This window comes from Chenopodium quinoa, unplaced genomic scaffold (assembly GCF_001683475.1).
Source record: "Chenopodium quinoa cultivar QQ74 unplaced genomic scaffold, ASM168347v1, whole genome shotgun sequence".
Classification (NCBI taxonomy): domain Eukaryota; kingdom Viridiplantae; phylum Streptophyta; class Magnoliopsida; order Caryophyllales; family Amaranthaceae; genus Chenopodium; species Chenopodium quinoa.
In genome coordinates this window covers 7,591,530-7,615,256 of record NW_018742390.1, presented here as the reverse complement: position 1 = coordinate 7,615,256, position 23,727 = coordinate 7,591,530, and the positions used below count along the sequence as shown (strand labels likewise).

The following is a 23,727-nucleotide window of genomic DNA, read 5'->3' as shown; positions in this document are numbered from 1 at the left end:
CGTTTTATTCTTCTCGAAACTCTGATTCTTTTTTATCATGTTCCGGTTGATTTTCGTTATAAATAGCCTCCTAAAACCTTTATTTCTAATCACCAAGTCTCATCAAGCATTTCTTGATTCTCTCTCTCTTATTCTAACCAACCCTTTTCACAAACAAAATTCCGCATTCATAAGATCTAGACACACCTAGCACAGTTCAAAATTGCCTTCGCCCTAGACGTGAAAGGTTTGGTATTTCTGAGGGTTTGGTCCCAAATCTAGTCTAAACTTTCTTAATCTTTATTCGATTTAATTATTTGATTTTTATAATTTTCCTTGAAGTTATTAACGTGTGTATTTTGTTATTAGAAAGAGGTACGAGGCATCCAAGTAAGTGCTTTATTGTTTAATTGATATTATGATATAGAAATCATGTTTAGGTTGTTATTTTGATTCCTAGTATCATTTTAGAATGCTTTTCTTAGTATGATGTTTAGGGTGACAACAATAAGTTCCTAGTATCATTTTTAGGGTAAAGAATATAATGTCAATTATAATTTCTGTGATGCTTCCTATTTCTTTCCTAATATCATGTTAGGGCTAAACCTTTGATCTTTAATGTTTAGTGACATGCTAAGGTTTGTTATTAATCTTGTTAGTATCATGCCTAGGATCTTGCTATTAATTTTATGCTTTAACATGATTTTTTATTATGATGATTATGTTCCTTGCTTGTTTGTTTATTGTTATTGCTTGATCACGCCTTTTATGTATGTTTGAAGGGAATTTGTACTTGTAATCACGCTTAATAAGATAATTAATAATCTTGTTTAGGATTAATATGATTATAATTCAAGTAATCGCCAATAATAGATTTATTTGTGCATTAATATTCAACCAACATAAATTAAACAGGTTTAGGGTAAACCTATTGATTGCATGTTAGTCAGAAAGCGCACATGAATACGAGAAGAATAAAGTAGAGCCTATTATTAGGGCTGGTTCAATCTCTTTTAGGTTGGATTTGTACCTTCATCCCCGAACTTCCAGTCTTTGTTCCAGACCTATTGGAGTTAATGATCTCCTGGATCGTTAAGGGGTGTAATCTTCACCCTGTGAACGGTTTACAAGTTCCTAAAACTTGTTGGCGACTCTTTTGCTCTAGCTTCCTTCCCTTTGGACGCCAGCGTACTTTAGTGTATGATCACAGTGGGGGTCAAGTTTGGGGTAATGCTTGAAATATTCCCTACTATTATAAATGGATGTTTTACACTTTAAACTACTTCCTTCACTAAAAAAAAATTCATGATATTAAAAACAAATTTTTATGATAATTTTTGAGAATTATGATCTAATAACTATTTTGAATAAAATTATTATTCAATTTATACGTCTGATTTATTGGTATTTTATCGAAAATAAAACTCTAAATTAACAATCTTATACTAAGATTCTATCCAAATAGAATTCTAAACTAACTTTTTTTTTATCTTAGGAAGTCTATTTAAATCTATCCTACGTGGCGCGACACTTAGCGAAAAGTTGAAACGCCAAGTGACTTTGTCTTGTGACCTCGTCTATTTAAATTTATTCAATGTAGTGCAACACTTGGCGAAAAGTTGGAACGTCAAGTGTCGCTGCCTCGTGACCTGCCAAAAAGTTTAGCTTTATATATTAGTTATTATTTGATTTGATAGTTATAGTTATATGATATGGATTTTACAGAATTGAATTTATTTTTATTAAATTAAATTTATTTTACTATAATCTATATATAGACTAAATTAGGGTACACTACCTCCATGGCTGCCACGTGTCCCTGTCTAAGTTGTTTTTTTAATACTCAATATATAAACTAGCCTTTTGGCCCGTTCAACGAACGGGTTGTAGCTCATTTAATTTTTCTTGAAATGTGTTGTTTATTCGTGTTGTATGTGTTGGTGATTTTTTTGTAATAATTTGCTTAATTTTCTTACTTATAATTTGCAAGTTAGGAATACATAAAGTTTTTAACATTAAATAATTTGTTATTTTAACTTTTACATTAAAAGGGGTATAGAGAGGAGTACAACTTTTTTTTTATATAGTGAAAATAGAACACTCCATTTTCTTACTCAAATTTGAAAGTTAGGAATGCATAAAGATTTTAGCATTCAATAACATTTTATTTTAGGAAATTTTGTCAAAAATAACACCACCTTTCATCGGTTTTCTAAGAATATAATGACATTTGGATTATTTCAATATAAAATGACATTTGATGCACATCCTCCAAAAATAGAACAAAAAGCATGTAACCTGTTTCACAAGTTTATATTTGACATGTGTCCATGTGTGATTGGTTAAAAAAAGTATTTTATTTTAACTTTTTTTTAATAAATAATGATTTTAAAAAACAAAACTTCAATTTTTTTTAATAATAAAATTATTTTAGAAACAATATTTTTTAAAAAAAATAAAACAAACTCCTCCCCTCACCACCTGCCCCCATCAGTGCCTTAGTCCCCCACCCCCGCCGGCGACCCCCACCACTTCCCCACTGCTGGCAACCGCTCACCCTTCTCCCCTACCCGATTCCTACCTCTACGACCTTCCCTCCCCTAAAACAACCCTCCTTCCCGTAATGACCCTCCTTCCCCTATTCTTGGCTACCTTAAACCCACCCGAAATCACCCAGAAAACTAACCCCCTACCTCGAAACCTTAATCCCGAAACCCCTTCCCCCTTTTCAATAATGGGTTGTTTACAGGTATGGTCTGGCTGGGGAAAGGGAATGGGTAATGGCCGAGATTAGTTGCTGTTTGTGACGAATTTGGTTGGAAAGTGATGGTGGTATTGATGTCGCTTGTTGTCGAGTAATAGAGGGTGCTCTGGTGGTTTTGGTTGTCGATTTGGGAGGTGCGTGAGGTAAGTTAGGGTGCGAAGGGGCCCTGAGTTAAGTGGGAGTAGGAAAAGGTCGGACGCCGGCACGTGGCAGGAAGAGATGGCTGGTAGAGACGACGTCGGCGGGGTAGGGGGACTGGGTAGTGGAGGAGGAGTGGTGGTTGGGCCTGTGAGGTTGGGTAGGGGGTTTTCTTTTTTTAATTAAGGTTTTATTTTTTTTATATTCGAGGTTTTTTTTATTTAATGTTTTTTTTAAAAAAAAAATGACCACTGACAGTTTGACACGTGTCATAGGTAACCTATTAAACAGGTTATTAACAGGTTACATTCTATTTACGGAAGATATGAGTCAAAGGTGGTGTTATTTTAGAATAATACAAAGGTCGTTCTATTCTTGGAAGACCGTCCAAAGGTGGTGTTATTTTTGACAAATTTTCCTTTATTTTATCTTTTACTTTAAAAGGGAGTATAAAGATGAAATATTATTAATGGATGTGTTATGTGCCATATGGGTGAATTATGATGACATGTGTTATTTAGGTGATTGTGGTTTGTCTTTTTAAATACTAAGTACAGATAGATAAAGATATAGAAATTTGAAAATATATTTTTTTCTTTTAGAATATAAGATAATTATATTCCGTATTTATGTATATCGCTTAGTTTTGTTAAGTAAATATTCTTGTGCATAACTTTAGCTAATCAAATTCCTTAAGTTTAGGCTAATTATGCTCTTGTAATTTGTATATAATCCATATGTTCCTAATGAGAAGGCAAGTATTCAAACTCTTTCATGGTATTATTTTATTTTATATCCTAAAATCCCTAACAATCTGCCTATCTTCTTCCTCACCTCTTTCTTCTTTTCGCTGCTCTTTAAAAACCTATTAGCTACAATTATGCACAAGAATATTTAATTAACAAACTAAGCGATATACACAAATACAAAATATAATTATTTAGCATTCTCTTACTAATAAACTAAGAATACATATATATCTTGTAAGTATATTTTCTGAAATTAAAATATTTACCATGTATGACGTTTAACATAATCATTATACATATGCACATAATTTACAATACTATTTGTGTTTAATATCTATATTAACAATGACATTCACTATGATAAGAGATATATTATATACTATACTAAAATAGAACACGTCCGTGTCCCTTTTTTTTTTGGCAAATTATATTAACAATAAATTGTTAAAGATCTTATTATTAAAGATACTCCAAGATAATATCCTCAAATTCTTAATATTGTTTCTCAATTAATATTATTCACGGATATTCAGCATATATTTTTTCCATATTAGTTGACTTTAGATTGCCCAATTCAAAGAGAGTATATGCTCTTATTTTGTAGAATATATTTTTGCTACCCTTATTAGCACACGTACAACTATTGTATATGGTCTAGAGTGTTCTTTTTTCGTAAACTGTATAATTGTCAAAGATCTTATTATTAAAGATACTCCAAGAAAACATCCTTGATTTTTTTAATTATTTTTCAATCAATATTACTCACGGATATTCTGCATATATTTAATCCATATTAGTTAACTTTAGATTGCTTAATTCAAAGAGAGTATATGCTCTTATTTTGTAGAGTATATTTTTGTTATTCTAATTCACACATGTACAACTGTATATGCTCTAGATTTTTTTTTTTTTTATTATTTTAATTCCAAATGAGGTTACAATAACCAAGGAAAGGAAAATTCAAACAAGCAAAAACAAGAAAAACTAAAAGAAAACAAAAAACTTAAACACCTAATTACGGAGGAATAAAACCCTTTCATGGTACTAGAGCAGATTGTTCCTTCCATCTATTGAGTTGAATTATATTTATAAACTATACATTCAATTTAAAAATTAAAAATTATTTTCAAGCACAAATTTTTATATGTGGTGGGCCACATCGTCTGGTGGGGGTTACTTGAGTTACTCGATTAGAGACTACTAGAGTTACGCAGTCAGGGGTTACTTGAGGGGTTCGGCCGTTCGGGCATGAGTTATTTGAGGGGTTCAACCAGGGGTAGGGATGTCAGTGGGGCGGGTCAAGTAGGAGAACCGCCCCATCCCCGCCCCATATGGATCTCGGTTTGGCGGATGGAGGGGTGGGGATGGGGATAAAAACCATACCCACCATGGGTGACGAGGTGGGGGTGGATTTTAAGTTGTACCCGCCACATCCCCGCCCCGCCCCACCCCACCCGCCCCACTTCGTAACCGCCCCATCCCCACCTCATCCCCACATCTATATATCTTTTAAAGCAAAATTACATACTTTTATTCTATTTATAAAATAATTACATGAAATACAATATTAATTATAATACTTTGTACGACACTTATATTATAACACAAAAATGTGTATAGAATGTTTTATTTTATAATTCGTATTATTTATGTAAGATTGTGTATTTGAGATACGGATATTAGGTGGATCTTGGGTGGGAATTAGGCGGGTCTTTTGTGGGGATTAGGTGGGGATGGATATCCAAATGGGGGTGGGGCGGGGATGGTTTTGGAGTTGTACCCGGTGGGGCGGGGATGGAGATGAAAATTGGACCCGCCGCGAGGATGGGGATGAGGATGAAAATATTAGGTGGGGATGGGGATGAGAAGGCCAATATCCGCCCCGCCCCGCCCCTTAACATCCCTAACCAGGGGTTACTCTGTCAGAGGTTATATACTCAAGGGGTTACTTGGTCAGGGATTACTCGAGGGGTTACTCAAGGGTTTATCCAGTCAAGGGTTACTTGAGGGGTACAGTCAGGGGTTACTCAATTAGAGGTTACTTGAGGGGTTATTCGGTCAGAGGTTACTTGAGGGGTTACTCGGTCAGGGGTTAATCGGTTAAGGGTCACTTGAGGAGTTACTCGGTCAGGAGTTACCCGGTGATGCAGTTACTTGATGGGTTCGGTCATGGGTTATTTGAGGGGTTCGGTCAGGGGTTATATACTTGAAGGGTTACTCTGTCAGTGATTACTTAAGGGATTACTATGTATAGGTTATATAGTTAAGGGGTTATTCGATCAAGGATTACGTGAGGGGTTACTTGGTCAAGGATTACTTGAGGGGTTACTCGAGGGTTAATCCGGTCAAGGGTTACTCGAGGGTTAATCCGGTCAAGGGTTACTTGAGGGGTTCGATCAAGGGTTAGTTGAGGGGTTCGGTCAGGGGTTACTCAGTTAGAGGTTTCTTGAGGGGTTACTCGGTCGGGAGTTACTTGAGGGATTACTTGATTAGGGGTTACTCGAGGGTTTACTAGGCCAGGGGTTCGATCAGGGGTTAATCGATCAATGGTTAATTGAGGGGTTACTCGGTCAGAAGTAATCCGAGTAACCCGACCACATAGAAAAATCTCCAATTTTAAAATAGTAAGTATATCATTATTTTGAGGGGTGAAAAATAGACACCTATGTAAAAAAGTTAAATAATATTCATTAATCGTTTTATCTAAAAATTTTGTTAATTGAATATAAGTACTATGCTAGTTAAACCTATTCACCGGTTTATGTTGGACCCACCCATTCCATTATTCATAGTACTTGTCTACTTGACGAAGTTAACTCAATTGGGAATAAGAGAGGACAAAGAAGCAAACTGTTGTAAAACTTAACAATGAACAGAAATCATCATCCCTCCCAAAATTCTGCAACTTCATCTTCTCGTTCTTCTTCTTCATCTTCATACTCTAATTCTAATTCCAGACATCACAACTATGTCACCAGAACTTCGGGTCCAAAACCCAATTGGAATCGCATCTCTAACAGACCCCAAAGAGTTCCATTGGAAGAAGATACTGATTGTACCACTCCTCACTGTATTGTTGGAACTTGCCCTTTTATGTGCCCAGGTATATTATACACCTTTTTTTTATTCCCATTGATTAAATATAGGACTGTGATAAATTTCTGCTGAATTGTACTTATTTTCTGATCTGGGGCTTTTCTAAGACTCAAAATTCATATTTGGATTTTTTTTCATGTTTTATCTTTGAAGTGCTGAATTTTACTTATTTTCTGATCTGGGGTTTCTCTAAGACTATAATTGGGATTTTCAAGTTTTATTTTTGAAGTTTGTTGATTTTGCATAGGAGTTATTTTCATTGGTATGTGAATTACTATGATTAAGAGGAGATGAATTGGCCAATTAGGTGCTAAATCCTATTATGGGTTATACTTGATATTTGTTGAATTTGAAAAGGATTTTAAATCAATGAAATAATTTGGAAATTCAATGATTAAAAAAATAATAGTATTAATGATTTTCAGAACAATGAAAATTCTTTTGATTGTCTAGTGTTCCGAGAATTGGATTTCGGTTGGAATACTGAATTTTCTATTTTGATTGTATATGAGACAGAAGGGCTTGTGATTTAATGTTTCTTGCTTGTTTTGGGTAGAAAAGGAGAGAATCCAGCGTGAGCAGCTTCGAGATCTAGCTGTATTTGAAAGATTGAATGGAAATCAGTCAAAATCATCCTCAATGCTCGCTGTTAAAAAGGTAAACCTATAAAATTTTTGTCTGCTGTTGTTTAAGTGAAATTGATTGTCCTTTTGAAATTGTAAATTCGTTGCATTAGTATAGCCAGGAATTTGTGTTGAAGGAGGGAGAATTTTATGTCAAAGTTCTAATTATTGAAAACTAGTATTTAAGGTTATTCATGCTTAACTTTTATATAATTCAATCTCTTAGATACATGGAACATGTATTTTCATTTATTGTATCACTATCTGCTGTACTTGAACAAGTAAACAAGCTTTGTTATGTCCCATGCAACTACTGAGGCAAGGGATATATATTGCTTTCTCTCTATGCTTATTACTCCCTTTGTCCCATCATATAGTGCCTGTTTCTCATTTTTCATGAAAATTAAGGGTTGTAGACTATTACAGGGAGTGGATAGCATTTTTATTAATTGGATTGTTTTATATGGAAAAGTTAAAAAAAAAAAAAAAAAAGTAAATAATCACATGTAATGAAGTATTGGTCTATTGGATATAGGGGTAAAAAATAATTGATGGTACAAATATTTGTGAAAATGTAGGGGTATCTTGTATGGGAAAGTAAAAAAGTAGGTGTATCATGATAGAAATAATAGAAATATTAGTAACACACAGTTTGGAACACCTAAAAAGGAAAACATGTACTTCGTATTATAAATGTGATGGAGGGAGTACTATGCCACCTTTTTTTAAAGGCTTTTTTTTGTCTCCGCCTATGGTTGCTTATGGTTGACTTAAATTTTTTTTTTTAGTCTCTTCTTTTGACAAGTAGTCTAGTACTCTAGTAGGTTGTATTCAAGTTTTGAGTGCAAGATATGGAAAGTGGCATTTTTAATTTTTTTAATTTATTTTTATTTTTCCTTAGGAATCTTTACATGGTAAACAAGGTTTTATTTCTTTGCCTGTTAAAAATTTGCTCTTGTTAAGTTGTGAATATAGTGGACAAACTTGTCATAATAGTCATTTTGTGTATGAACCCCATTTTTTCTCACTAGTTTTGCAGAACTATCTTAATGAAGGAAGTTCAAGCATCAGATATACGCCCTCTGCCGGTTTTGGAGGACACATTGGATTACCTTATGAAGTTGTTGGATTCATCTGAACATTCTTTTCTTGTTCTTCATGATTTCATCTCTGATAGGACAAGGTCCATTAGGCAAGATCTCAGCATGCAGAACATCAACAATGATAAAGTGATCTGCATGTACGAGAAAATGGTATGCTATAATTGTTCATTTTTATGCTTTGTTTTTAAGTGCTCAACTTCACATATAGATTTGTGTGCGTAAAGAAGATCAGGAAAAGCTTAGAACACCTGAATGAATTCATGTTATGAGCTCTCCTTAAATGGATAGTATTTTTCAGTATGAGTGAATAGCATAGTTATACTGTTCCTTGTCTACCTCAAACTTATGTGGAACCATTTGTATAGTTCAGGGTTGCTGACTAAGTGCTCAAACAGAGCATTCATCTCCATTTGTGGGTGTTGACTTCTGAATGAAGTCTGGCATAACAAATGAGTGGAGGACTTCCTAAGGGTCTCAAATACATAGAGAAGTTTACTTGGAAAGGTTGGCCCAAACTTTAACCTTAACAAGTAATTTTGGGAGCAATGCTTTGCTATAGTTTACTTTAAAACATGTGGTTTGGTTATGATATATAGTAGCACCTTTGATTTCTCTTATCAACCCCAACGGCATAAAATCTTGTATATGTATAGCCTTTCATATTGTTTTGGTCAATGATTGCATAATAATCTGTATCATACCAACATCTATCATATAGCATTATGAATTTTTATTTTGTGGGATCATTAAATCCAGACTCTTGGCAGACTATTCACTTTTAGATGTTAAATAGGTCACTGAATTCATGCATGTGCTCGTAGTGTTATGTGGTATGTCATTGATATTTACTGCCAAATTGTTCATTGGTAAAAGTGGATACCATGTACAGGGAGAATTTTGATGATACCTTGATGTGCAAAAGAATATCTTTGGTGTTTAGCATTTCATTTAAGCGAAGTTGAGCTGTATACATATGGCTAAACTTGTATAACAATGTATTCCCTATTTTTTATATAGCTTTGGGAACCCTGTAAAATTTTTGGTAAGTTCATTAAAAAAGGAAGTGTACCATTTTGCTTATTTTATTATGTTATAGTCTCTTATATTGTCCAAAAGGTCTTTCTTTTTGTTTATTTTTTTTTATTTTATTTTTAAATGCAAACTAACCTGCTAAAGGACCGAAAAATAACATATCAGTAATCAGAGAATTGAAGTTAAAGCAAAGTCAATTTCATTGTGTACGCCTGTACGGACTACACACTATACTATAACGGACTTTATGAATACAGGCCAATAGGCCATGCTATTTGACTGAAGTACTAACCTTCACATAGAAATCTGGTAGAGAAAAAGTATTGAAGTGAGTTTTGCTAAAATCCAAGTGCCATCCATCGCCCAAGTATGCCCTAACCTGAAAGTGTCATGCAGAGTTCAGCTTAAGAACCGTAGTAGATCAGGCAGAACCAGAAATTAAAATTATCACTAATTAGCTGACCTTTGAGGTCTTCTTCACTTCTAACCCAGGAGCAAGGAGGCCGACTTGCCCAGTCAACAAAATAGGAAATTATGGGTTACCAAGTTTCTGAGTTGTACTTGTACCCTAGCCGTCTCAGGCCAGTTTTAATTATTATTGGCTACTGTGTCGCTTTTTAGGCATGAACTACTTGTTGTAAGTTGGTAGCTAATATGATGCTCTGACTTTTGTGTTACATTGATCATGACTAATGCAGATTAGGTTTCATGTCACCTCCCACTACAAGCTTAGAAGATGTGAGGGTGACAGTACCACTTTATCTTCAATCCATCATCTTAATATGGAGCAGCTCACTAAGTGCCTTGGATCACTATATAACCTATACGATATCAACCGCACTTCAGATTCTGTTTTTGACAATGAGGCTGAATATCGATCTTTATATGTCCTCCTTCATCTTGAGACTCATAGCCATTCAACGGTTGCTCTCTTCTTTGATGATACTCTTGCTATGAATTTGATTGTCACAGTTTTCTACTTGCTTTATTGTACTGACTCTTAATACAGCTGATATTATCTATAGGGCGAGTCTCTATCTTTGTGGTTTTCTCGTCTATCTTCATATATTGTTGGCTCAAAGGAGATGTGCTTTGCGCGAACAGTGTTAAGGTACATACTTTTTGCCATGCTAACATATGACTCATTGTTTATGCCAATGGAATTTTTTTAAGGGCACTGTCTCATTAAATTTACTTTTATTGTAACCCCTTTCTTACTAGGTCTTTTCGGATCGGCAATTTTTGGCGTTTCTTTCACACTGTAGCATCAGAGGCAACTAACCTACAGTTCTGCATCATTGAGCCTTATATCATGGAGGTTGGTACTTTGATAAGATCTTTTACCTTGGATTTTTTGTATAGATGATTTTCAATATGGCTCTGTTTTCAAATATTATAAAACACTTTTTAAGATGGCATAGGTAATATTTGATGGTTATAAACCTTTTTCCAAAATAACGTTGTAAATAGTAACTCATGTCAGGGTAAGTAGTTGAAAGGATTGAATAGATGGAATTATGTGCTTATTCATTATTGGATTCCAAATGGATCGTGAATTCTTGAAGTTGTTCAATTTTGAATTTGGACATTTGTTATGGTGCTTTGCTGATATGCAAAGGTGTCTTTTTGTGAATAAGTTTGCATTTTTTAATACATACTTGAAATGATGGGAATACAAGTTGTTTTTTTTTTTTTTTTTTTTTTGAAACTAGAGTGATGGAGGTACCTGACCAAAATGATGGAGAAAAAACACTTTGGTGATGTATTAACTTTATTAAGAAATGTACTAGTATTTTGGTGAATTAATAAAGGTTTATACCCAGAATTAGTTACGAGTCATCATAAAAGCCATTCATCTTATGTTACCATGAATGAAGTATTATAGGAAAAGAAAGGAGAATTTGCACTTGGTCCTTATCGAACTAGAGTGAGCATATAACAAGCTACTAAGAGAAGTGTTTTAGTTGGCGATAACTGGAAAAGATATACCACGTAAGTATAAGGATATCTATTGAGATGTGAAATCTATTGGCGGAGAAATAGAGGATTAAGGTTCTTAATGTTCTTTCCTCTTTGCAGTAGTTTTGCATAACATGGTTTATCCAGCATGAGTTATCGTGGTGTTTGTTTTTTGCGGATGATATATTATTAGTTAGTTGTGATGGACTCAATGGGGCTGCTACCTATGTTACTCGGACACGGCAATTTTTCCGTCATACCCGGGTCGGTACCTCCATCACTAGTTCATGCTGGTCTCATCCTTTTGGGAAAATATGGCTTTGGAATTGTTGCTGTTTGTAATAATTACTACTTCCTGATCAAGCATGGTCTTAAAGAAAACATATGATATACCTTGTGTATTGTGACCTTTATGTTTTTTTTTTACCCTCTTTATCCTCCTCTTTTCTCATTAGGGTTTTGGTCAGTTATCTTAAGCTGGAAATTGTTAGCTTTATTGGGAATATTTTCCAAATATTACATTTTTTTCTTCTTAATTCAATGAAATGCTTGATTCCTATCGCTTTAGGCTTCATGCATAGGTGCACTTTTTTTATTCACTGATTACCTCTGCTTCTCTTTTGCTTGATCTTTATAAAGTGAAAACTGTCCAAAATAGGGGGAAAAAAAGTATTACGTCTTTTTCTTACTTACTTTTTAATTTCCATTTCCATTTCCATTTTCTGGCCCTTAGGCTTAAGACAGGACCATTCTCAACAATGACTTCTAATTTTCTTCCAACTACTCCTCCAAAGGACAGTACCACTATATGCAGTTTGAAGCTCTTAATTGGTCCTTATAATTAGCTGTTCTGAATGCTTATTGCAACCTGTTAACCTTAGGTTTGTAGATCTCACAGGTAGAAATCTAGAAATTTTAATAACTGGTACTTAGTTTCGCATGAGGATGCATATCGATTCCAAAGGATCTGTTTTTTTTTTTTTTTTTATCCAACCTGCAAATGTTATAAAATATCCTGTATTCCTGTTGTCTCCAAAACTAGTGCATGTACTATTACTATTGTTTCTCGATTTATAAATATCAGTGCTTCCAAAGTTCTAACACTTCCTAGTTCCAATAATATCGATAAGATTCCTTTACCTTGATAATCCAAACTTCTTATAGAGTTTAATCGTTTGATAACCTGAATCCTTTGTGAGAGACCAGGGAAATCTATTTGTTTCTTCAACAAAATTATTCCAAATGTTATGTGGTAGATGTATAAGAAGTGCCAAGTTGGGTAGCTATTATTTATCTAATTGTTCAAACAAAAGAGATTTGGTATATGCTGCTTTTAAGCTCCTTTTCTTCCTGAAAACTTCATTATTGTTCTTATATTGAGTTTGTTTCACTTTGTTTTAAGGTTAGGGCACTTGCTGTAGCGTGTATAAATTCCAGTGGCTACAAGCTTCATCCTTATCCATTAACATCTCTTTCAAAAATCCTGATGATTAAGGTATAATTTGGTAAATATCTTTTGTTTATTAAAATTTTTTAGTTGTACGTTATATGAAGTAACACCGAAATTTGGATTTGTCAGGAATCGGATTTGGAAACCTTCTGCAATGCTTGTGGCCTGCAGACTTCCCAAGATGATATGGGGAATAAGGTCTTACCCACCAAGCAAACTGGATATTCCCATCCCAAGGGAGGATTTCAGTGCAATCTTTTCCCGTGGTTGGAGTTGCTGGAGAAGTGAGTTTCTCTGCCATTTACTTTTATCATTTCAATGCTATGTTTTCATATTGAGCTTTTCAGATGATGGTTGTTTCTTATACATTAATTTTATAAGAATCTTCAGTTAAGCACAAGGTTTGAATTCCTCTCTTCTCCTTCAGCAACCTCCTATAGAGGAGGAGGAGGATGTGATTGGAGGGGGGGGGGGGGGGGGGTGGTTTATCACACACATACCTCTACTTTTAATACTGTCTAGTACTCCCATTGTTATTTCTCACAAGAGGAATTTAGGACTTTTGACACTATGTTATAGGCTTTTTGTTTTTTTTGAAAGAACTAGGTTATAGGCTTTGTTGACATAAGTTATGCATCCCTATGTGCTAATCTCATATTTTCGGAAAAAGTGGCCAATCTTGAAGTAAGCCTGTATCTGATGTTAACGTGTGGTGTTTGTCTAATATACAAAGAATGAGGTAATCCTGTAACTGAAAAATTCTGCTTGCTAAAGATGTCACTGTGAAATTAACTATATTGATTTTATAGGGACAATAACAATAGATGCTTTCCAGAACCTGTTTCAGCAGGATTTAAACTGGGTTGCTGTTGTAGACTGAGGATGTAATCTATACTGTTGCTTATCACACAGGCATATTTGTCCCACATCCAATTTGCTTGTAGAAAGTACATGTTATTTAGGATTTTCCTGTTGTAGTGCTATTGCAAATGAAGTTCGCTTTGAAATGCCAATAAATGTCACAGTTTTATTGCTAATTTGTTGTAAAGGTAATAATAAATCAATCAATCATATTACTATATGGTTAGCATTAAACTATCTGATTCCCTGTGAAAGTATGACCTCTTTTACTCTCCCTGAAGCTATCCTCACTTCAAAATGAAGGTCAATTGCGTTAGGTTTTTGCTTTGTTATCTGTTGTTAGCTAACTACCATGTTATATGAATACATGATGCACTTTTTTTTTTCTTTTTCTTTTTATGCCCAATCCTATCTTTAGTATAAACGTGTCTTACTAATTTTTTTTCCTATTGAATGATTTATTTGGAATGCTTATGAGTTTCGATGAAGTGAGTGATCAATCTCATTGACTACTCTTTCATCGAAGGAAGCACGGAAACTTCTAGTGTCCGAGGTCTTCCTGTTTTCGTGCTTATGAAGCCCAAAAATGGTGGGACTTGAATCAGCTTTTTCTGTGCTACATACTCCTACTTTTGAAGAGACATATTCCAATAACGTGCTAAAATGACTTGTGATATTTGGTTCTTATACTCTTCCATTCTTGAAAGTTTATCCTGCTTTTCAATTTGATTCGTTTTTAAAAGTTCAACTCATTTCTACTTTAGTCTTATAATGAAAAATCCCCTTTTACAATCTTACCCTCATACCCCACACCGTTTGACAAACTTTTAAAGAAATTGGATGTACAATAAATATTGTACATCCATTATAAAGTTACCCTATAATGAGCAAAAGTTACATTAATATGAATAAAAGTTACCCTGAAATAAATAAAAGTTATGAATTATTTATGCTTTATTGATAAAAATTACCCAAAGAATTGTAAAAGTGACCCTATATTTGATAAAAAGTGACCCTCGATGTATAGTAAATTACTGTACACCAGATGTATACAAAAGTTATTCAAATAATTTACGGCATTTTATAATCTTTCACTTGCTTTTTCCACTTTTTTGTTATACACCTACCTTTTTACCTAGTCTCTTTTACTTTATTCATTTTTTTCCTTACACTTATTTACTATTTCCATGCCTTCCACATTCCTGAAAACAAGAGTCTACAATTGAAAGGTTGAACTTTCGGGAATTTTGTACTCACATTCTTGGGTGATGTTTCCTCTTTGTTTTATTTTGAAAAGTTTTTACCCACATAACGTTCAAGTCTAATACCTTGTTTACTATTGCAGGGATGCTATTGGAAAGTAAATAGTGATGTTATTGGAAAGTAAATAGTGATGTTATTGGAAAGTAAGGTGGAGGAAAGAGAAAGTGAGGTGGAGGAAGAAGGAAAGCAGGGATAAATTCTGGGCGACATCCGCAATGAGATGCTCTAAACCCAATTACATTACCAAAGAATCTCGTCTTGATGGAATTATTGGATACTTTTTCAAAACTTTCAAATTTGTATTAAGTTATTATAGAAGGGAGGGACAAACAATTTTTTTTTGGGTAGGTCCAACATCGTCGAACTGGCATTCATTCTTCTAATTTTTCCATCTACTACGAAAGACAGGCAAAGTCCGAATTTGTGAAAGACATGTTATTCTTTCTTTTTTAAATGAATGTTAGGCTGTTCATAAAGGGAGTATTTCTTTGGTTTGTTACATAGTTTTTTGCGTCTTCAATTTCTGCAGGCAGTGTTCTGTTCCGGGAAGATACTTTTGATCAAGAGGAATTGTAAGGTGAGATAAATTTTTAATTAGCATGACAAATAGACAAACTCATCACTAGGAGAAGGTATTTTCATTTTATATCACACTGTCCTTTTGATTTAAAGAATTGAGAGCTACTCCCTCCGTTTTTAAATACTTGCTTCATTTCTCCATGTGCGGAGTTTTAGAAGAAATTGGATAAAATAATAAAATATGGAGGTAGTGGAATAGTTGAGAAAATAAAAAATTGTAAAAAAACAAAGTAGTGGAAGAATAAGAGAGAGTGTATTATGTTGGGTCCATTAAGTGTGATAAATGAATTAAATATTGTAAAAACTTTCCAAAAAAGAAATGGAGCAAATATTTAAAAACGTCTTGAAAAGGAAATTGGAGCAACTTCACAAATGAGTACCTCAAAAGATGTTTCTCATAACCAGCTTTCGTAAACTACTCAGCGTGACAGCATTAGTTCAGACAGTGAGTCATTTTACTCCACAAAAGGAAGAAAATAACAAAATCACCGGGAGGTTATCTTCTTTTTTTTTTTTTTTTTTTTTTTTTGACGGGCACCGGGAGGTTATCAACTCAATTACGATTGGCAAAATTCTATACTAGTCAAATATAGATGTCTGATTTACAAAGAAAAGATAGAATAGCTCTCTTTGATTCAGAAACAATGAAAGAAGATATGTCATGCTGAAAGCAGAGTGACGGCTAAAAACATGATTAAAGCTAAACTCAGACAAAATGCGACAACTGTGAAGAAAGCCTGCAGAAGTTTACAAAAACAAAAAAGTTCAGTAATTTAAGCAGCCACACAGAAGACACTATAATTTCTTGACAAGTATACTAACCTTTCCCCGTGACTCAAATTTGTATCTGACAGTAAACCATGACAATCCCCTATCTACAAGAGGTGCAAGGGCAAGGGCACTGTAATGGCGAGTAAATATTGTCAGATCACATATAATGAGTAGCAAGGCGATTCAAACCCACGCGATATGATATCCCATCAGCAGAAGTAAAGCAAAAAAAGACAATCGTGTAGTGTATAAAATCCCTAGAGAAGAGTTTAGATTACTCAAGTCAATTGGCTATGGAAGGATTAACTCCCTAGGCTTATAAGGTTGTTATTTCTCTTTACTTCTACAACGTAAGACAACTCACATAAACACAACATAATTTAGCCTTTGAACCTTTTATATCCCTTCTTTCCAGTCTGATCTCTAATCACTATCATTCTGGTTACCAACATACCGTCAACTCTACCAAATGAACATAGAGTGATAGAAACTGGATGACACTCTGCTTTAGTTCACAATTAATATGAGTTTTGGAGAAAGGGGAATGGAAAGAGTTTTTAGCTTTTACTAAATGGAACAAGCAACTACTTGGGAAGTTGTCAGTGATAGGGAAAATTAAAAGCGGCAGTTTATTAAGAATTTATTTGTCCCATTTATAAAGCTGTATTACTATAAAGTTCTTCTTAGCAACCTAAGCTACTAAGCTAGTTCGTAACTGATTATATAGCAGTAGAATTGATAGCTTACCCTGCTGCTCTTAAGAGCTTAGTGACTTGACTTCCTGCCCAAACCATGGCCATTACTTTTAGAAATCTGCATCCAATATACGTAAAATGACATTAGAAAAAATTAACTTAATCGGAATGAAATATTATTGGTATAACATGCAGTTACCTTGAAACAGCAGCAAGATAACCCATTTTTCCAGGTGCCGGAGCAAAATAGAACCTGAAGCAACAGGTGGAAAATCAATGTAAGCAATTTAACCACCACCACCCAGTAAGTGTCCAAGTGCTGATAGGAAATGTACAGGTCCAGAAATACATTAATACACAAATTCCCTGAGAGTCAAACACACAGAGTCAACACTTTTGATTTCTAGTTACTCACCACACCAAGAGAAAGGTAGTAAGGTAATAGGCAGTGTTCAGTAGACCATATGACAGTACTCCAGAAGCTCCATATCTTTTCAACTGCTCCAATATTCTGCCAAGTTTGCACAATAATTAGTTCTCAGTGAAAAAGTTATCCTACAGCAGTTTGTTACTTTGTTCAGACGAGAGAATTTGAAGAGAAGGAAAGGGGAAGGGGAGTAGGGAATAATTTTTCCCTAGTGATGTTGGAGACTGGATAATGGAAGAGAAAGGAATAGGAGTGTTCTATTTTTTCTCCCTCGTTAGTGAACTAAACCCTTCCGAAGTTCGAAAAAATTAGGAAGGGATATCTTCCCCTTCCCTCTTCACTCTCTTATCCTCCCCTACAAATATGTAACTTCAATACACAATATGTGAGAATTTAAAAAAAAAAAAAAAAAGAATTGAAGTGCATACATTAAGCAAGTACAAATAGTGCATTACAACTAACAAACTCACTTCTAATACTTAGAAGCATAAAAGGAAAGCATAAACAAATCCATTCAATCACTGTACTGGAGCATGATTAAGTTCCTCCGTTCACAAGAACAATCATTATACCTAACCTACACCACATAATCTATAGCTGATAGAATCAGATGCACTACTGCAAATATACAGACTTTATACCATTTCATGACTGACTCAGGACTTTAACTCACACCTCATAGCTACATAGAAGTAACAAATTTTAGGCAGAGTGAATTCTTCCTATTTCAACCAAATATATGCACATGCACGAAAGTCAGCTACTTGTGGCAATTAATGTCATAAATCTCATGATGAACTTTTATATCTCCTCGTCAATTTACTCAGAAGTCACGGCACAATAATGAAGACCTCAGGATGCTATGGTTTCTCATCAAAGAAAATATATACTTCATTTGGATTTAATGGTCATTCTAGTTAAAATAGAGTCTAGATAGATGATTAACTGAATGGAGGGAATCAAATTAAATGTTGGAGAGAAAATTCAATAGTCAACAAAATGGTATCATAAGAAACACAATGTTGGAAGGACTCCTGAACATATATAGAACGTTCACTTTCTAACAAATTTTGTTCACAATTTTTGGTCGAGGTTGCACTATAATGGGCAGCTTCAAAAAGAGAAGTGAGAATACCAGTATACCACAGCACTAGTTGTCAGTTAGTTGTTATATGCACAGACAGTGTGTTTAATCTATACTAGTATGGTATTAAAACTACACCTATCAAATTACTTTATCAAAAGTTAAACCTTACTATTGACAGATAATACTTCTAATGCAAGTGACTACAGTACTTGGTGGCTGACAGTGATCTTTCTTGTCGACCATCGTTTCCTTCCATTGAGCCTGAAAAATTAAAATTGATGTTAGTAAATCAAAAGTTCCCAAAAAGAATACATATAAATATAAAATACTTACTAGTACCTTCAGGTTCTGCTGAAATTTTTTGAGAATCTGGTAAGCCATGTGCCTAAGAAAAGAATGAATAGATAAATTAGATACAAGTTCGTGCAAAAGTAAATGTAGAAATAATCTGCAGTACTCAAAATTGCCAAAAGTGTTGATCTATTATATAGCTTCCAAGTTCCAACACAGATACTTCTAATTTTCCATAGGTTTTCTCTATTTTTGAAGGACCAAACCCATGTCTGACATTGGTATACCATGAATATGGCAAGAGTATGCCAAAGTAGATCTGAGTAACATTTGAGGTGGCTATCATAGTATTCATTCCTCCTCGTGACAAAAGCAAGTCAGCAAGAAATACCTCAAGGGATAGAATTAGGATTGAAGACATTTGAAGGAAAGTTGGAGTTGGACATTGAGAATTGAACAAGGGAGAACCAATTGAGATCACAAGAAGGTGCAACAATAAAGAAAGTGAAGAGTTGAGATCACAAGAATCTTCGAAGGAGACAAAAGAAGACTTGGATGGAAGGACACAAGTATGATATAAAAAAAATGGGCTTACAAAAGCATATACATTGTAACACTTGCTATAAGGGCATGGAAAAAGAGAAAACTTAGTTGACGTCTAAAATTTTGATTTATGTTGCCAACTACGTCTTTGGGATTGTTGTTGTTACTAAGTAGATAGAATATAGAACCAAAGTTGTTTCACCTTGAAATTATAATCTGTGGTAAGCATGATAAAACTAGGAACAGTTGGTATTATACACAACTATAAGCTAGCAAAGAATATGATTGAGGTTTATTAAAAAGAGCGATAGGTCAATGAGAAAATGGTTAATGTGTGTAACTGGAGATAGTACATATGTACCTCATGTTAATATAGGAGGCTTTGAATCATCAATTGGTGGTTTTGCCAACTCCATCGTTGAGATTAAGGTTCTAATATTATTGTTGATTAAAATTTCAATCTCATTGATGAAGCAAATAACCAAATCCTAGGAGTCTTTACATTCAAACATTTACTTATTTAATTCGATAGAGATACAATTGAAAATTACTAAAATGAAGAGTTTCTACTTCAAAAAGAAATGAGAGAAAACTGTCCAGCAAGTTGATGACTTATTTTTTTCAAATCACTAGACCTGGCCACAAACAAATTCTAAATGAGCTACTGTGTCATCTTTACTTCTCTTCCATATATTATGAAATGGCAAGTCACCTTTGGGAAAGTTTGTTTGTCTTGTATCAATAGTCATGAATTTCCCTTTCACGGCGGTGGATTGGCTATAATTTTGTTTTATGCAGTTTGAGGTGGACAAGGATAAAATGTGGTGGTGCAATGCTGTTGTGACAATTTTGTGGTGTACTTGGTGGGGACAAAATTCCTCTATCTTTATTTGAGCTTTATCTTTTGAGTTGGTGTGAGACCAATTTATAATAAAGCTCAAGGAACACTAAAGCAATAAGGGTCCTGCTGCGCGGCCTGCACCAGGTGCACTTCAGTGTGCCTCATTAATATAAAAAATGACTGATGTGCAACTCTTGTGCGCGAATCAGGTCTTGGGTGCGCCTTGTCTATAGCAAACAAAACGTTCTACCCGAATCGCCTAGCACTTAGGTGTGCCAAGGCACACTTTTTACACTCTGTGTGAGACATAATAGCTTATCTAGGGTCTCTATGGACTATGACTGACTGAGGAAAATTAAAAGTCATTCAATTGGGAAAGTTTGAAGAAACGGGAATGATCTGTAGTCTGAAACATTGATTTAAGGACAGTATGTCCTCTTTCTGAATAATCAATTTTCATCTGTTAATATATTGCATTTCTTATAACCAAAGAAAAGGTCATATGAGTTCAAACAAGGACTAATAAGCTTAGTAAAAAACTAAATAGCTTCAGAAAAAATTCTGATGCGGTAAAATAAGTTAATTAAGTTTTATCGTTGCAATAAGTTCAAACAAGTTTGATCGTTTGTATGAGTTCAGGCTAAATAAGTTTTCATCAGAACTAACAAGTTCACTAGACAGAATAGCAGCGAGAAGAATGGCAAATACCATTTACCCAAGTAACTTTCTCAAGCTCACTTTTGGTAGCTGAAAGATGGTTGGTTCAGCAGTTTTATTTTTAGCTTTTAAGAACGGACTCGCAAGCTAAAGTTAGAAGAAATGTGAAGCTATCACTTAGTAAACAATTTCCGCATTAAAATAAAGTCATTTTTCATAGATTACAACTATGTGTAATTCCTAATCCTAGAAGTGCAACACTGCAGTCAGGTAGACAAGGGTGTGCAAAGTGTGCTAGTGCTCAGGGCCCCAAAAAATTAGAGGGCCCAACTATGTTGTATTCCCGTTTTTCATGGCCTGGAAATCAGTTTTCTTTACTCTCACTTCCATCATATCCTAAAGTCACGCTTATTTAAAACTCTACAAATTCTCAAATCTCAATTACAGTCATTATTTAATTTATCTATTTTAGTTTCCCATTAAATTTTATTTCTTTTCCAAACTAATCAATTAATTTTCATACTTGCCCTCTTTTCCATACAAGACTGTCAATTAGATTCAGGAAATCCTAACAATTATAAATATTAAAAAAAAAATCATTATTCAATTACATATTGGGAATTTGGGGTAAACTACAACAACACTACTCTTATATTGGTTTCATCTCTACTACTCTGCAAATTTACAATCTGAAGTGAACTACGAGTCGTGAAGTGCCTTAAGTATGTATATTATTTTTTACAAAGTTTGATCAAGTTTTTTTACAAATTACATTGCTACAAGTCTACAACCTAGTACTGCATCTCCTAACGTTTACTTATCTTGCTGTAATAGCATTTGTTTACTAAAATCTTCAATTTTATCCAAAAATATTTAATTTAGTAAAAATTTTCAAATATATAGGCCCCAAATTATATTTAAGAACAGGGCTCCCGTTTCTCCAAACTAATAAACAGGCAAAAATTAGACAAAAAAGCACCCAAACAAACCAAAAGAAAGGACATCATGGTTACACAAATGTAAGCTTCCACTCCAAGTACTCATTCATCCTTGAAATATTTACACAATGTCAGCTAGCTCAACTAATAACGATGGTTCCAAATTCACCTCATTTATCAATACTTGTGCATAAAACTAGTCTTCAACTCTTCCATCAACAAAAATTCCGTCGCAGCACAAGAAATAGGGCCACCCAAAAGCCAAAACATTTTTCTTGGATCAGGAAAAGGCAATGACTCACAATTGAGGAGCCGTCCCCTGCCGAGCAGGCGGCCACGAGTCATAACACACTCTTTGCACAACAAATTCACTTTAAAGTACTACATGGGGTGCTATTATGCTTAACTGCTATAAATCTCCAAACAAAAACAAACCATACACAATATCACAATTAAGGGTTTTGGAAGAACTTCTTCTTGAACGCCTTAATCTTATAAGTGGGGTTGGCTACATGAACCAGTATGAGCATTTCCTAGGAGATCACCCATCCTAGTACTACTCTCAATCATTGAAGCTCATGTCAAGTGATGTGACTAAGCTACCACAGGCCTATTGTAACCCTCCTCTTATCCAGGCTTGTAACAATTAAACTATTTTTATCCATTAATACATGTAAAACATAATGACATTCAAGAAAACTAAAAAAATGCAATCACATCACCTTGAATTACCACAATTTTATAAAAATGATACATACAAATATAATTTCGAGGCAAGAACTCACCGTAGTACCACCGTTATTAATTGAATGGAGTGTAAAATGGTGATGATAATTCCAAGAAAAATTGTTATTAAGCTTGAGATGGGGTATTGCTGAATTTCTAACCCAGTGACTCTGAATTATCACATTGCTAGTTTTTTTGCACACATCCCAATTATTCTACAATTCAAACAAAATTTCAACATATCTATAACCAAAAAATAATTAAATAAAAATGAGGAAATGGGATAGTCGTAGAAAGAGAGATGAGTAAATACCTTATTGTGGGGTGAGGGGAACAATGAATTACAGCAGATTTTGTTCACTAAGAATGACATTGACATGGAACTGAATAAAGGGATTGATATTTTTTTTTTTTTTTTTGAACAACCAGATTGAGTATACAAAAACGATGATTTTCTTTCAGGTATATGTAGGGGTGAAAGTTCGGTTTGCGGTTTGGATTATAGCCAAAATCGAATCCAATTCGAATTATTTTGGTTTCGGAAATCTCAATTCGAATCCAAACCGAATTAAGATTCAATCCAACCCAATCTAAACCAAATTAATTCGGTTTTTTCAAATTAGAATCCAATCCAATCCGAAATTTGTTCCCTTTTTTGCAACATTTAAATCCGAAACTCGAATTTCACCCTTAAAATTCCTACAATCATTTCTTGTTAACTACATTCTTTGTGAGAATTGAGAATTAAGTTCTTTTTTTAAGTTTATATATGAAAGGGGAAAGTGGTTGGATACTTTGAAAAAGAAAATGGGCTTAAAGTATTGGGTCAAAATTCGGTTTGTAATTTGGTTTTCGGTTTTTGTAAACCCCAAACCGAATCCAATCTGTAATCCATATTTTTTAATTTTTCCAATCCGATCCAATCCGAATTCTTAAATAATCCAAACCGAATTACTAATTCGGTTTGGTTTTTGGTTCGATTCGGTTTTAATCCGAATTACTTTCACCTCTAGGTATATGGATAAATCATCATAAATCTAATGACAAAATTGTACTACCTCAGTTTTTTTTTTTATTATTATTTTATTTGCATTGATGACACAAGGATGAAAGTAATATAATATTGTGAGTGGTTGAATAAATTATTATAACAAA

General features: G+C 34.1%; 2 protein-coding genes across 4 annotated transcripts; one reads left to right on the top strand and one right to left on the bottom strand.

Annotated features, from left to right (window-relative positions):
• The first annotated feature begins 6,421 nt into the window (after positions 1 to 6,421).
• LOC110700623 (SAC3 family protein C-like) lies at positions 6,422 to 15,489 on the top strand. 2 transcript variants are annotated; one of them, XM_021878183.1, is made up of 9 exons: positions 6,422 to 6,733; positions 7,283 to 7,383; positions 8,381 to 8,602; positions 10,183 to 10,407; positions 10,510 to 10,595; positions 10,706 to 10,802; positions 12,846 to 12,938; positions 13,023 to 13,177; positions 15,100 to 15,489. In XM_021878183.1, exons 1-9 carry the CDS (start codon positions 6,499 to 6,501, stop codon positions 15,116 to 15,118), a joined length of 1,233 nt encoding a protein of 410 aa, XP_021733875.1. In that variant the 5' UTR covers positions 6,422 to 6,498; the 3' UTR covers positions 15,119 to 15,489. The 2 variants fall into 2 exon arrangements, with proteins under 2 accessions (XP_021733875.1, XP_021733883.1); XM_021878191.1 differs by having other exon boundaries at positions 6,447 to 6,733; positions 7,288 to 7,383.
• Positions 15,490 to 16,033: 544 nt separating this feature from the next.
• Positions 16,034 to 23,246, bottom strand: LOC110700637. 2 transcript variants are annotated; one of them, XM_021878205.1, is made up of 9 exons: positions 22,886 to 23,246; positions 22,632 to 22,787; positions 18,910 to 18,961; positions 18,786 to 18,837; positions 17,478 to 17,573; positions 17,262 to 17,315; positions 17,115 to 17,180; positions 16,419 to 16,497; positions 16,034 to 16,333 (listed from the first exon to the last, which is right to left on the bottom strand). In XM_021878205.1, the coding sequence occupies exons 1-9, from the start codon at positions 22,949 to 22,951 to the stop codon at positions 16,256 to 16,258; spliced, it is 699 nt and encodes a 232-aa protein (XP_021733897.1). In that variant the 5' UTR covers positions 22,952 to 23,246; the 3' UTR covers positions 16,034 to 16,255. The 2 variants fall into 2 exon arrangements, with proteins under 2 accessions (XP_021733897.1, XP_021733905.1); XM_021878213.1 differs by having other exon boundaries at positions 18,916 to 18,961; positions 22,886 to 23,244.
• Positions 23,247 to 23,727: the final 481 nt, after the last annotated feature.